A 14,262-nucleotide genomic window follows, 5' to 3' on the forward strand; every position below is an offset into this window, starting at 1 on the left:
GTACATTGAGACATTTTCATACAATGTCCCTAAATTATCAATGTAGAAAATTTATGTTTCGCATTCCCTCAATTTGATCATTTCAATCATAAACCGAGGGAACGATTTAAGTCGCCAGATATTATTTTTCTACATTGATTCTACATTGGGCTCAGTATAAGTTACTAAAAGAGCTTATCTTTTCACTGAGATTAACTCCTGATGTAAGGCAAATTAAATCATACAGATCTTGTTACAACTTGCTTTGGACAAAAGGAAAATATACACTGTTCTCGTTTTTAATGACACGTCTACCAATATCATTTATTTTACTCCAATCTTGGATACACAGAGGGCATTATTTATATCATGACCTGTCGGATCATTGACATCTGACATTCTGTATTCAGCAATATAGATCGAGTTTTTTCCTATATTGTGCAGCCCTAATTTAAAATCAGACCGAAATCAGAATTGACCTTTATACAGTTAGTTCATGTCTTTCCTTAAATTAAGCTCACAGCTCATCAAAATGAGCGTATTGCTGCAAGCATTTCTGGATTGTGATAATGTATCTGCGGCTGGGAAAAATAATAATAATAATAATAATAATAATAATAATAATAATAACCAATATTACCATGTTTCACCATCCACTGTCATCAACCCCTCCTAACATGAAGAGAAAACACTCAGCTAGGTCAGAGAGCCTTGTTCAGATACTGGGGACACAGTACAGATATTCAGTACAGAAGGAAATGTACTGTTTTGCTTACTGAACCGTGTTACAGTTAAACCCAGTTAACCAGAACCACATGTGGGGCAGTGGTGGGTGAGGCAGTGGTGGCTCAGCGGTTAGAGCGCCAGGATATTGATAACAAGGTTGTGGGTTCGATTCCCGGGCTCGGCAAGCTGCCACTGTTGGGCCCTTAAGCAAGGCCCTTTACCCTCTCTGCTCCCCGGGCGCTGGAGTTGGCTGCCCACCGCTCTGGGTGTGTGTGTGTGAGTGTGTGTTCACTACCAGATGGGTTAAATGCGGAGGACACATTTCACTGTACATAGTCCACACTGTAAAGGTGCACTGTACAGTGACAAATAGACCTTTACCTTATGTGTTTCCTTGGTACTCACACAACTTGGTATCCACAACATTGTTATACAAGCACATAGTAATGTATTATAACAATGATAAATCGATTAAGTGCTTCTTGGAGTACTGCAAAAATATCAATATTGCGCTTTCTGTCTTCCATTTATTAAAGCGTTCAGCATTATAAAAGTACAGTAAGTACAGTACAGTACCAAAAAGTGACCCACAAATCATTTAGTACAATCCTTTATACTTTATACAGACTATTTGGACTATTTTAGAGTAGATGCAAGTATCTTCTGCAGCAGGCTTGCTGAGAGTGAGAGCGCCTTGATTGCCTCTTGTTCCTTTGTTAAAGTGTTTAATAAGTCATTAATTGTGAATTGAGCTTGTGGAAAGGTACCACTTGAAAGCCAGTCGTGAAAGGGCTGATGCAAAATGCAAGGCATTGATTTCATCCAGACATCAAAACAGTGAAGGTCCTCGGGTTTGCTCATTTCAAGCAAAATCAGGAACAGTATTTAGACCTGTACTACATGTGCCATTTATGAGTGCACCAAATAAAGCATTTGTCCCATTGTTTGCACTAAGCTTTGGGCCGTTACACTGCTAAATCAGTATGTTCTGCAGCCCAGACGCTAATGTCTCTGTGCTCTCGCTGTCACGTTCCTGAAAGACAGTTCTCCTGGCTGTTCTCCTGGCTGTTCTCCTGACTTTGGGTTACATCATCTCTAATCTGGCAGGGATTACACTGGACTTTTCCTGTCTCTAAATTAGCTGCTAGTGCTTTAAGGACAAGTGTCGCACGTAACAACAGAGACAGCGTCCTCTACAAAGAGATGGTTACTCACGGCTGACCGAAGGCCATGGTTCTCTCCACCAAGTCCAGTGCTATAAGAGGCTTTTACATACATTTGGAAATTTGACCATGTAATGTCAGATCTTCAGTATACGCCACCAGTCAGAAGTCCTGCACCTGCACACCTGGTTGAATGTGCTAGGGTGACCATAGTTTTCAAAAAGAGGACACTGGAGACACACACACAGGTATCCAACGTAGTTAGGATGTTGTGGCCTGGGGGGGGGTTCAGGTAAGTTGCAGTTGTAGGACTGTGGCAATGTGTGAGGGTAGAAATACCTACATATAATAACTACATTATGTTAATGTAAATGAATACAATAAAATTGACTCTTTTAGCAAGACTAATAAATAGCCTTAACAACCTACACAACCAAATAGTCTCTTTTCAGTTCTCCACACAACGTAGGCCTCCTTGAAACACCCCCCAACTTCAGCCACAGCATCCTAACAACGGTGGATACCGGTGTGTCCCAAGTTCCCACAGTTGATGATCAGCACACATTCAACCAAGTGTGTCCAAACATTTGACTGGGACTGTATTTGTGTCTGTAGTTCAGTACTTTTTGCTGAAGTTGCTCATTTTACTTGTGTTTTACTGTGGTTCTTTCTTTCCTGTGCCCGCAGATACACCTGAGCCCCAGTAGGCACTTTTAATGGCTACACAATGAAGGCCCAATTACAGATAATAGGTGAGCATTTCTAGAGACACAAGTGCTACTGACTTGCCCTCATTTTCTTTTTGTATCTTTACCCATATATGTTGATGTCTTATTGGTCTACATTCAGTTCAGGGTCATTGTTCTCCTTGTTTATATGTTTGTACACTATCTCTTTGGTTCATCAGTTCTCTCAGCTAAGCTGAAGGAGAACAAAAAGAACTGGTTCGGGCCTAGTCCATACGTGGAGGTGGCCGTGGATGGTCAGTCGAAGAAAACGGAGAAATGTAACAACACTCACAGCCCCAAATGGAAGCAGCCTCTCACAGTGTAAGTCTGAAAGCACAGCCTCAGGACGCAGGTTACAGTGTACAGGCTAATGTTTTTTTTTCTCAAGTGCTGAGGCCTTCTTTTCTTTTATCCCCCCACAGGATCGTTACCCCCTTCAGCAAATTAATTTTTCGCGTCTGGAGTCATCAGACTCTCAAAGCAGACATTTTGTTGGGAATGGCAACTTTAGAAGTCAGCGAGACCCTCAAGTCCAATGACCTGAAGAGTAAGTTCTGTTCTTTTTCCCATATACACTATATGGACAAAAGTATTGGGACACCTGCTTATTCCTTGTTTCCTCCAAAATCAAGAGTATTTAATAAGAGCTTACCCTGCATTTGTGGGAGTAACTGTCTCTACTGTCCAGGAAAGAAGGCTTTCTACTAGATTTTGGAGGAGCATTGCTGTGGGGATTTGATTGCATTCAGCGTTAGGCCAAGATATCAAATGGTCAGCACCCCACCTCATCCCCAACTCAAAAGCTAGGCTGCCACCTAAAGTAGCTGAATGCATTCATTAGAAGGGGCATCCACCGACATTAGGACATATAGTGTATGAGTTAAATACATGTTTGCACTGAATATTAAGCTGTCTGTGCATATGCATCATGCTCCCTGCATTTCCACTGAGAAAGGCAGGTGAACTGGCTTACTGCAATAAACACAAAGGCTCTTTTCAGCAACAGCACGCGTGTTGACCACATGACCTTAAAACGCCCACTATGAAAATTATAGCCTTGAAGTAGAAGCCAGGTTTTACACCAGTACCAGCAGCGTGTTATTTATTTGAATAAGGGGAAATTCAAGTGTAAAATTATTGAAAATAAACTTGGTGGTGATGAGTAGTTTGTATAACCACTGTAGCTAAGCTTAAAGCAAGGCCAACAAAAATGACTGGTTTCTCTGTCAGAATAGGAAGAAAAGGGCAGGTTGTGAATTGGCTCTATGTTCTAGGTCGTTTCACTGTTTGTCTGGAATAGAAAAGCCATGGCTGCAAACATGAAGAACTGACTCGCAGATCAGTTTATTCGACTGTGTTATTATAATTATTAAGGGGTGACGATTTACAGTGAGTGACTGAAGATGTACCTGTTTTAATATGTTCATTTCTCTATTTTTTATAGTTTATTAGACAATTCATAATTTAGCCCCAAACTAACTTGATAGTCACAGTATGACTAGATAGACAAGATTAGATATGATATGATGTGATTCATTAGGATACAGTAATGATATGTCCCTTGGTATCATATTGTAACACTGTATATTATTACAATAATACAAATATAGGCATGATAAAAATATGATTATCAATTTCAATATACATTAAATAATGAATTTAGATTACATTTTGATCAAATACATTTATTTTATGTTTTTAATCACAAGTAATCACACTTGTTTTACCTGCTTAAAATGAACCCTTAAAAAGATTTCTGCCCTTTCAGGAGCAGCTATTAATTAAAATAATTCAGTAACAATATTTTGAACACAGGCTTCACATGAACCATAGAGTAAAGGCAGTTTCCATTTTTCATCACTGATCTGCAGTGTGCGCAACAATAGCTGCTACCTCCAAAATAGAAAAAAGAAACAACTGTCAGATTCACATTATTAGATTTTAGCATAATGACAAGAATTGAACAATTACATTTTTACATGTATACATTGTTGTCCTGATGAGGTCTTCGCCTCCATTGCTGATGCACTATACTGGCAAATGTATTGAGCTGTCTGCTCATTCATTGTTCCTTCTGAAATCAAGGGTAGGCTTTCTACTAGATTTTGAAGCATGGCTGTAAGGACTTTATTAATTCCTCATCTGCAAAACATTTGATGGAGCAGCATCATTCCAAAAAACACAGTTCCACTGCTCCACAGCTCAGTGCTGGAGGGCTTTATACTCCTCCAACCCACAGCTGACATCAGACATGGTGCCAATAGAGTACTATTCTATTGGCAATCCCTCTCTGCAGGGACTAGACAAGCTGTGAATGTGTGTGTGTGTGTGTGTGTGTGCACTTGCACAACTTTGTCAGCAATGGGTGCAACTTAAAGTAGCTGAATGCATTCACTGGAAGCAGTGTCCACAAACATTTGGACATCTATTGAATGAGTTTAATACACATATGTACTGAATATTAAAGTGTGTGTGTGTTTGCTGTGCCGTGTCTTTCTCTCTCTCTCGTACTCTTTCTCTAATGATGCCTTTTCTCTCCTGTCAGTCTGTGAGGTGGTGCGGACTCTGCCGCTGAGCGCAGAGAGAGACGGCAGTGACGTGGTGGGGGATTTGTCAGTGTGTTTGGATGGAATGCAGGTGGATCCTGAAACCTTCGCCTCAGAAGAACAGAAGCACAGTGAGACGCTCATTTCCTAACAAAGCAACTGCTCAGATTTACCCTTTCACTGTGATCCTGAACCAAGACTCTACAAAACTCTTCTTTATCCAGAGCTTATTTGTGGCTTCTGCAGTACCCTGTTGTGGGCTACACTAAATAATGATGTGTTTTTAATGGTGTGTTTTTCTCTAATCCCAGATGCTCTTCCAAATGGGGAGTCCAGGCTGAATGGGGATGCAGCTGGAAGGTACGACCACCTTCTGCTGCTTCAAAGTTTCTGTTGTTGGGAGGTTGAATCTTTCATTTTCCTCAGACTTTAAACTGAGCGTCGTCTTAAAATAGCAGGAAAAACTTCAGTCGTTTGCTATTTTCGTGTGTGTCCTGCTCTTTGTTGCCAATACTTTTGTCCACTAAGCTGCAGTTTGATTTGACACTGATCTTACATCAAATAAAGTGGTAGATTTTACTGTAAAGTATGGCATACCAAAAAAGAATCCATAATTTTAAGGTAGTATATAATACATTGTAACGTAGTAAATAGGACATTGCTCTGCAGATTCTGCAGCAGACAAACATACATCAATATAGCTATTAGACAAAATTTGAATGTTGATTCACTTCAATTAGGGATGGAAGAAAATGTCTAAATATCGAAGTATTGTGAAATTATGTTTTGCAATACTGAATTGATTCTCAATTAATAGTTTACATATAAAGATTAGTGTCAGGCAGTGGCTCTTTCTTTTTTTTAAACCCTGACCGCTAGATAACAGTGTCATACTCTTCAGACCCCACTGTTTGCATAGGGGAATAATAAAGCATAAAAAATAATATGAAATATTGCCTTTCATACAGTATCACATTTTATTTAAATAAATTGAATCGTAACCTATAATCATATCATGAGGCGTATTGTGTGCTCAAACAGCCCTCACTTCACCCACATATCTAAAACCTCTATTCATGCTCTATTTTTGGTAGATCAAGTCGAGACTCCTCGCCATCCAGTGACATTGCTGATGATCCTTCGCTTCCCAATGGTCATGCTGTGGGCAGTACGGGGTCTCCCTCTCCTTCTGCAGGTGCTCTGAGACCACCGCGACCGCCTAGACCGCAACGCCCACCACCACCCTCCCCTCAGAGACCGCCCTCTTCCACAGGTAAGCTCCTTTTACACTTTTATCATAATGTATTGTAGTTTACTACGACTGTCATGAATATTGCCTCTTTTTCGTCTTCTCTCTCCGTTCATTCAGCCTCTTCTACAGGCTCTACTCCAACCCATGGCAGTGCTGGTCCTAGCCCAGAAACATCTCCCCGTGTGTGTGTTAATGGTGAATCAGCGAGCCAGGGGTCAAACTCTGGTTCTAGTTCTGGGTCTGGTCAGGCCTTGAGGGTCAGCCCCACGCCACCCAGGGTGTCCCCCATCAACAATGGCCCTCTTCCTCCAGGGTAGGTTTCTCTATTACATTTACATTTACATTTATGGCATTTAGCAGACGCTCTTATCCAGAGCGACTTACAAAGTGCTTTGCTATTTACCCAAGAAAAAACCTTAGCTAGTTAGAATAGACTAAACATTCAAAGACCTCTAAGTTTAGACATTACTAAACACAATACAATAAGGCGACCATAGTACTCTAATCATCCAAGTACTCTCGGGAAAAGGTGGGTCTTCAGTTTGCGTTTGAAGACCGTGAGCGACTCGGCCGTTCGGACACCCAGGGGAAGCTCGCTCCACCACTTTGGTGGCAGGACAGAAAAAAGCCTGGACGCTTGTCTTCCGTGGATTTTGAGGGATGGTGGGTCGAGCCGAGCCGTACTTGAAGCTGGAAGGGCTCTAGGTGCAGATCGGCTTTTGAACATTGCTATCAAGTACGGAGGGGCTGGTCTGTTCTTGGCTTTGTAGACCAGCGTCAGGGTTTTGAATCTGATGCGGGCAGCAGCTACAGGGAGCCAGTGAAGAGAACGCAGCAGTGGAGTGACATGGCTGAATTTAGGAACATTGAAGACGACCCGTGCCGCTGCGTTCTGAATGAGTTGCAGGGGCCTGATGGTGCGCAGATCACAGTGTTCCAGTCCATCACATTTCTAGATACTCAGGACTTGTAGGCTGTATATTGCGTCTTTCATGTCTCTGATGATGATGATGATGAAGATAAGATAAGATAAGATAAGATAGTCCTTTATTAGTCCCGCAGTGGGGAAATTCACAGTGTGACAGCAGAAAGGGATAGCTGGACACTCAGTTACAAAAATTTTGATAAATAATTTACACTATATACACAATATAAATAAGAATTAAAAAAGCAATAAACAAATATTATTTACAGCAAAAGACTCTTAATTGCACATGGGGGGGGGGGGATATTGCACATAGTATTCCCTGAACATGAACATGTGTATGTAGTTAAGTGTGTGTGTATGTGGTCCTCTGGGAGCAGTGTTGGTTGTGTAGTCTGACGGCAGCAGGAAGGAAGGACCTGCGATACCGCTCCTTCATACACTTGGGGTGAAGCAGCCTGTCGCTAAAGGAGCTGCCCAGTGCTGCCAGAGTCTCATGCATGGGGTGGGAGCTGTTCTCCATCATGGATGCCAGCTTGGTTGTCATCCTCCTGTCTCCCACCACCTGCACTGGGTCTAAGAAGCACCCCAGGACAGAGCCGGCCCTCTTTATGAGTTTGTCCAGTCTCTTCTTATCTGCCGTCGAGATGCTACTGCCCCAGCAGACCACTCCATAGAAGATGGCAGATGCCACCACTGTGTCGAAGAACGTCCTCAGGAGTGCTCCCTGCACTCCAAAGGACCTCAATCTCCTCAGCAGGTAGAGTCTGCTCTGGCCTTTCTTGTAAAGTGCAGCAGTGTTGACTGACCAGTCCAGTTTGTTGTTCAGATGGACGCCCAGGAGTCCACACTCTTGATGTTCATACCCCGGATGTTCACTGATGGAGGGCGGTGTCTGCACCTGCGGAAATCCACTACCAGTTCTTTGGTTTTTCCAGCATTTATCTGCAGATGGTTCTGCAGACACCAGTCCACAAAGTCCTGAATAAGTTCTCTGTACTCGCTGTCCTCCTCATTGGATATGAGGCCGACGATCGCTGAGTCATCAGAGAACTTCTGGAGGTGACAGGTCGGTGAGCTGTACATGAAGTCAGCAGTGTACAGGGTGAGGAGGAACGGTGCCAAGACCGTTCCTTGAGGGGCTCCTGTGCTGCTGACCACCAAGTCAGAGACACAGTCCCGTGCCCTCACATACTGTGGTCGGTTGGTGAGGTAGTCCAGTCACAGTTTGACAGGTGACTGTCCACTCCACAATGTCCCAACTTGTCCTTTAGAAGCCCTGGCTGTATGGTGTTAAAAGCACTGGAGAAATCGAAGAAGGTGATCCTCACAGTGCTGCCGGGCTTCTCCAGGTGAGAAAGAGCTCTGTGTAGAAGATAGATGACAGCATCATCCACCCCGACACCAGGCTGGTAGGTGAACTGAAGAGGGTCCATGGATGGGCTCACCAGAGGGCGGATGTGGTTGAGGACCAGCCTCTCCAGTGACTTCATTAGATGGGAAGTCAGTGCCACCGGCCTGTAGCTGTTTAGGTCCTTTGGGTGCTGTGTTTTGGGCACAGGTACCACACAAGATGTTTTCCACAGCTGTGGTACTCTTCCCAGTTTCAGGCTCATGTTGAACATATGCTCAACTACCCTGCACAGCTGATCAGCGCAGGACTTGAGGAGCCTGGCGCTGATTCCATCAGGACCTGTAGTTTTCTTAGGCTTGATCTTCCTCAGCTCATTTCTCACCTGGGTTGTTGTGAAGGACAGGTTGGAGCAGGGGGGCTGGGTGCTGGAATGTGTGAATGGGTGGTTGATGCTGCCAGACGATGAGCCATTAGGGGATGATGATGGTGATGATTGTGAGCCAGGAGTTCTGAGAGAAGAAGAAGAAGGGGGAGGGCAGCATGATGGTAGTGCTGCTGAGTGGGGATACAGCAGGGGTGTCTGTGTGGGGGCAGGGCTAGGTGATTGATCAAATCTGTTGAAAAATAGATTGAGATCATTCACCCACTTCTGGTCCCCCACCACCTGGGAGTTGGACTTTGTGTGGCCAGAGATGGTTTGAAGCCCTTTCCACACTCCCCTGATGTTGTTCTGCTGCAGCTGTTCCTCCAGCTTCCTCTTATAGCTGGCTTTCCCCTCCCTGATCTTCCTTCTCAGTTCCCTCTGCACAGCTTTCAGCTCATCCTTGTCACCAGATCTGAAGGCCCTCTTTTTCGCTTTTAGGAGAGCCTTTATATCTGGATTAATCCATGGCTTGTTGTTGGAAAAACACAGAACAGTCTTGGTGGGCACGGTGTAATCCACACAGAAGTTGATGTAGTCCGTAATGCAGTGAGTGAGATTGTCAATATCCTCCCCATTAGGATCACACAGTTCTTCCCACACCGTTGTTTCGAAGCAGTCCTTCAGAGCCTCCTCAGACTCCTTAGACCATTTCTTCACTGTACGGGTGACAGCTGGTTCCCTATGTACAATGGGTTTGTACACAGGCAGAAGATGAACCAGGCAGTGATCAGATCTTCCAAGGGGAGGGAGAGGTGATGAGTTGTATGCCTCCTTTGTGTTGGCAAAAAACAGGTCCAGTGTTGAAGATGATGATGATGGTGGTGATGGTGGTAAATGTTGAATGCAGGTGTTCTGCACAAATGAACAAAATCAGACTGTTCTTTCTCAAATGTATGGATCTAAGTGTGTGTGTGTGTGTGTGTGTGTGTGTGTGTGTGTGTGTGTGTGTGTGTGTGTGTGTTGTAGCTGGGAGCAGAGAGTTGATCAGAATGGTCGGATCTACTTTGTGGATCACATTGAGAAGAGGACCACATGGGAGAGACCAGAGCCTTTGCCTCCTGGGTAGTGTAGTGTTTCTTAAAAAAGCATGGTCTTAATTGTAGTGTGTTAAATGAAGTTGTGTAGAGGTTGTTTCTTCTTTGTCTTAGCTGGGAGCGGCGTTTGGATCCGATGGGTCGGGTGTACTATGTGGATCACATTAGCCGGACCACCACGTGGCAGAGGCCCACAGCAGAGTCAGTGAGGAACTATGAAGAGTGGCAGAACCAGCGTAGCCAACTGCAGGGAGCCATGCACCAGTTCAACCAGAGATTCATCTATGGGGTTAGGAAACACACAAACACACTTTACGGTCTAGCTGTATTCATAAATAGAAGAGCAAAAAATATATATTAATATGTAAGTATCACTTTTAAAACCCAGTTTTTCTATTTAATTATGGCTTACTGTTACCCTCTTTCTCTTTAGCTTCAGGACCAGCTAGCGCCAACTGCTAATAAAGAATTTGATCCACTGGGTCCCTTACCACAAGGATGGGGTGAGGCCATCATGAAATCCTTCCCAACTAATTACATTCACTACCTACTCAAATAAAAAAAACATACACTAAATGTCCAAATGTATGTGGACACCCCTTCTAATGAATACATCAAGTTGCACCCATTGCAGACACAGGTGTGCAAATGCGCACAAACAGCTTGTCCCTGTAGAGAAGTACTGTGAAATAAATAGAACTCTCTAATAGAACCTTTGGGCACCATGTCTAATGTCAGGAGTGGGCTAGAGGGGTGTAAACCCCCCTAAACATTGATCTGTGAAGCAGTAAAACTGTGTTCTCTGGAGTGATTGTGCTCTATCCAATAATTGTGGGATGAATTTGGGATGAGGTGGGGGGGGGGGGGTTCATCTGACATCCTGACCTCACTAATGCACTTTGTCACTTAATGCAATCAAATTCTCACAGCAAATATTCCAGAGTTTAGTGGAAAGCCTTTCCTGGACAGTAGAGACAGTTACTCCAACAAACTGAGGATAAACTTAATACCCTTGATTTAAAAAAAATAAAGAGAGAAAAGAAATCAGCAAGACCCTTAACTTCAGAAGAAACAATGAATGAGCAGGTGTCCCAATACTTTTGTCCATGTAGTGTACTACAGTTATACAAAGTGTTAAATGACGAATTGAACCGTTCTTGTCTAGGCTGTAGCAGGCAGTGCTTTGTGTGTACTCGCATGTGTGATTCAGCGTGTGTTTGCAATCTTTTGCACACAGAAAAACGAACTGACAGTAATGGAAGAATGTACTTTGTACATCATCCTACAAGGACGACACAATGGGAAGATCCTCGCACTCAAGGGTGAGACTCAAAGTATCATCATTAAAATAATTGTTATGAACTACCATCACCTGATTTACCATCATTAACTCCACGACTTTCTGTGTAAACTGGATTAGTATTTATTCTAACAGTAGTGTTTTACTGTGGAAATAAACAATTACTCCCCAGACAGGCAGCTCTTGAATTATTTTCATCTCTGTGATTTAGGTTGTTGAATGAGAAGCCCTTGCCAGAAGGTTGGGAGATGAGGTTCACTGTGGATGGGATTCCATATTTTGTTGACCACAACAGAAGAAGGACGACCTACATTGACCCTCGCACAGGCAAATCCTCACTGTAAGCTCTACAGTCTTTTTTTTTTTCTTTGTTAAACAACTTAGGCAGTGTCTTTAAGCTTAAAAGTGTCTAAGTCTGTTATTTTCCACAACTCTGATGATTTGTTTTGTCTTACTCAGATGTGTATTGTTTCACTCATTGTCTCACTCATTGTCTCATTGCATGTAATCACAGTCTAAAAACATTGGAAGTGACAGATTCTTATAAACTACTATTCAGATCCTCTCCTGTACTGAATACAGTGATTTATACTCAACATCTGCTGCTCTTCATCTAATTAACCCAGTCTAATTACACTGTTAGTAATGAAACCTGCAGCTGATCAGTGTTTATTAAGCACTAATAGTATCCGCAGTATGCTTAGAAAACTAGGTTGTGTATCACAACAACAAAATTCATCACGATACGATAAAATATAATCATATTGCCAAGCTCTATCTGTGACCATTTCAATTTTCGTTCTAAGTCTGTTCTGACTTTGCTTTTCCTCCGTGATGTCCAGTGAGAATGGCCCACAGATTACCTATGTGCGAGATTTCAAAGCCAAAGTGCACTACTTCCGCTTCTGGTGTCAGGTATGCTGTGCAATTGAGATAATAATGGTCAACGACATTTAAACAGATTATGTACCATTTTCGGTGACATACCGGAGTCATCCTGTGCTGTCACATAGTTGATTTACTTTGGTTTTATCACCCTAGCAACTGTCGATGCCTCAACACATCAAGATCCATGTCAATCGCAAGACACTATTTGAGGATTCCTTTCAGCAGGTCTGTGTGGAGGCTGTTGTAGTTGATTTGAGATTTTTCTTAAAGCATCACTTTAATTGAGGGTTAATTGGACTAGTGTTTCTTGTTGCTTATGGATTCCTAATTTTAAAAAAAGTCAGTGGAGTTTCTTGTTTAAAGTAAAAAAATGTGTTTCACAGATAATGAGCTTCCACCCACAAGATCTGAGACGGAGACTGTGGATTATCTTCCCAGGAGAGGAGGGGCTAGATTATGGAGGAGTGGCTAGGTATGTTAATTACTCATCTTGACCCCTTTAAGATGATCATGATTCAAAAAGTCCTGTTTCTGGGCCTCAGTTATTGGGGCTTCAGCTACACTCTTAATAAATAAAGGTAGTAATAAATATTAAGAGATGTATAGTAAGAGATGTTTTAGTGTGAAGAACCTTTTAAAGGTCTAAAGAGCCTTTAGTTCATTGGCAATGTATTTACACACACACACACACACATATATATATATATATATATATATATATATATATATATATATATATATATATATATATATATACACACAGTGAGTCCAAGAAGTATTTGATCCCTTGCTGATTTTCTTTGTTTGCCCACTAATAAAGACACTATCCTTCTGCACTTTTAATGGTAGATATATTCTAACATGGAGAGACAGAATATCAAGACAAAAATCCAGAATATAATTTTAAAGAATATATTTTAATTAATTTGTATTTCAATGAGGAAAATAAGTATTTGATCCCTCTTGCCAAACACACTCAATACTTAGTGGCAAAGCCTTTGTTTGCAAGCACAGCGGTGAGACGTTTGTTGTAGTTAACCACAAGTTTAGCACACACACCAGGGGGAATTTTGGCCCACTCTTCTTTGCAGATCCTCTCTAAATCATGAAGGTTGGTGGGCTGTCGCTTGGCAACTCTGACCTTCAGCTCCCTCCATAGATTTTCGATCGGATTGAGGTCTGGCGACTGGCTGGGCCACTCCATGACCTTAATGTGATTTTTCTTGAGCCAATCCTTTGTTGCCTTTGCTGTATGTTTAGGGTCGTTATCATGTTGGAAGACCCAACCACGGCCCATTTTCAGATCCCTGGCAGAGGGGAGGAGGTTGTCCCTCAGGATTGTGCGGTACATGGCTCCATCCATCTTCCCAGTGATGCGGTGAAGTAGCCCTGTACCCTTGGCAGAGAAACACCCCCAAAACATTATGCTTCCACCTCCATGCTTGACGGTGGGCACAGTGTTCTTGGGGTCATAGGCAGCATTTTTCTTCCTCCACACATGGCGGGTGGAGTTGAGGCCAAAAAGTTCAATTTTGGTCTCGTCTGACCACAAAACCTTCTCCCAATAACTTGGTTCATCTTTCAAATGATCATTGGCATACTTGAGGCGCGCCTCCACATGTGCTCTCTTCAGCAGGGGTACCTTTCGGGCACTGCAGGATGTGAATCCATTGTTGCGCAAAGTGTTGCCAATTGTTTCCTTGCAAACTGTGGTCCCAGCTGCCTTCAGGTCATTTGCTAACTCCTGCCGAGTGGTTGCAGGACGATTTCTGACTGTTCTCAGCATCATTGCCACCCCACGAGGCGAAATCTTCTTTGGAGCACCGGGCCGAGGTCTGTTGATTGTCATGTTATACTCTTTAAACTTTCTGATAATTGCACCAATAGTTGTTACTTTCACATCCAACACCTTACTAATCTTTTTGTAGCCCATTCCAGCTTTG

At 42.8% G+C, this 14,262-nt stretch overlaps 1 protein-coding gene across 3 annotated transcripts in view; it reads left to right on the forward strand.

Moving 5' to 3' along the window:
* Positions 1-14,262, forward strand: part of itcha (itchy E3 ubiquitin protein ligase a) — a 29,083-nt gene that overhangs the window by 2,145 nt on the left and 12,676 nt on the right. For all 3 annotated transcript variants that reach the window (XM_072684804.1, XM_072684803.1, XM_072684806.1), the window contains exons 2-16: positions 2,556-2,620; positions 2,776-2,917; positions 3,019-3,143; positions 5,142-5,273; positions 5,454-5,502; positions 6,237-6,415; positions 6,512-6,707; positions 10,064-10,159; positions 10,246-10,420; positions 10,565-10,634; positions 11,369-11,453; positions 11,643-11,771; positions 12,274-12,346; positions 12,473-12,544; positions 12,703-12,791. In XM_072684804.1, the coding sequence (XP_072540905.1) occupies positions 2,596-2,620; positions 2,776-2,917; positions 3,019-3,143; positions 5,142-5,273; positions 5,454-5,502; positions 6,237-6,415; positions 6,512-6,707; positions 10,064-10,159; positions 10,246-10,420; positions 10,565-10,634; positions 11,369-11,453; positions 11,643-11,771; positions 12,274-12,346; positions 12,473-12,544; positions 12,703-12,791 (1,637 nt within the window). In that variant the 5' untranslated portion in view covers positions 2,556-2,595. The remainder of the gene's footprint in view (positions 1-2,555; positions 2,621-2,775; positions 2,918-3,018; positions 3,144-5,141; positions 5,274-5,453; positions 5,503-6,236; positions 6,416-6,511; positions 6,708-10,063; positions 10,160-10,245; positions 10,421-10,564; positions 10,635-11,368; positions 11,454-11,642; positions 11,772-12,273; positions 12,347-12,472; positions 12,545-12,702; positions 12,792-14,262) is intronic.

Source organism: Salminus brasiliensis, chromosome 7 (genome assembly GCF_030463535.1).
Source record: "Salminus brasiliensis chromosome 7, fSalBra1.hap2, whole genome shotgun sequence".
NCBI lineage: Eukaryota > Metazoa > Chordata > Actinopteri > Characiformes > Bryconidae > Salminus > Salminus brasiliensis.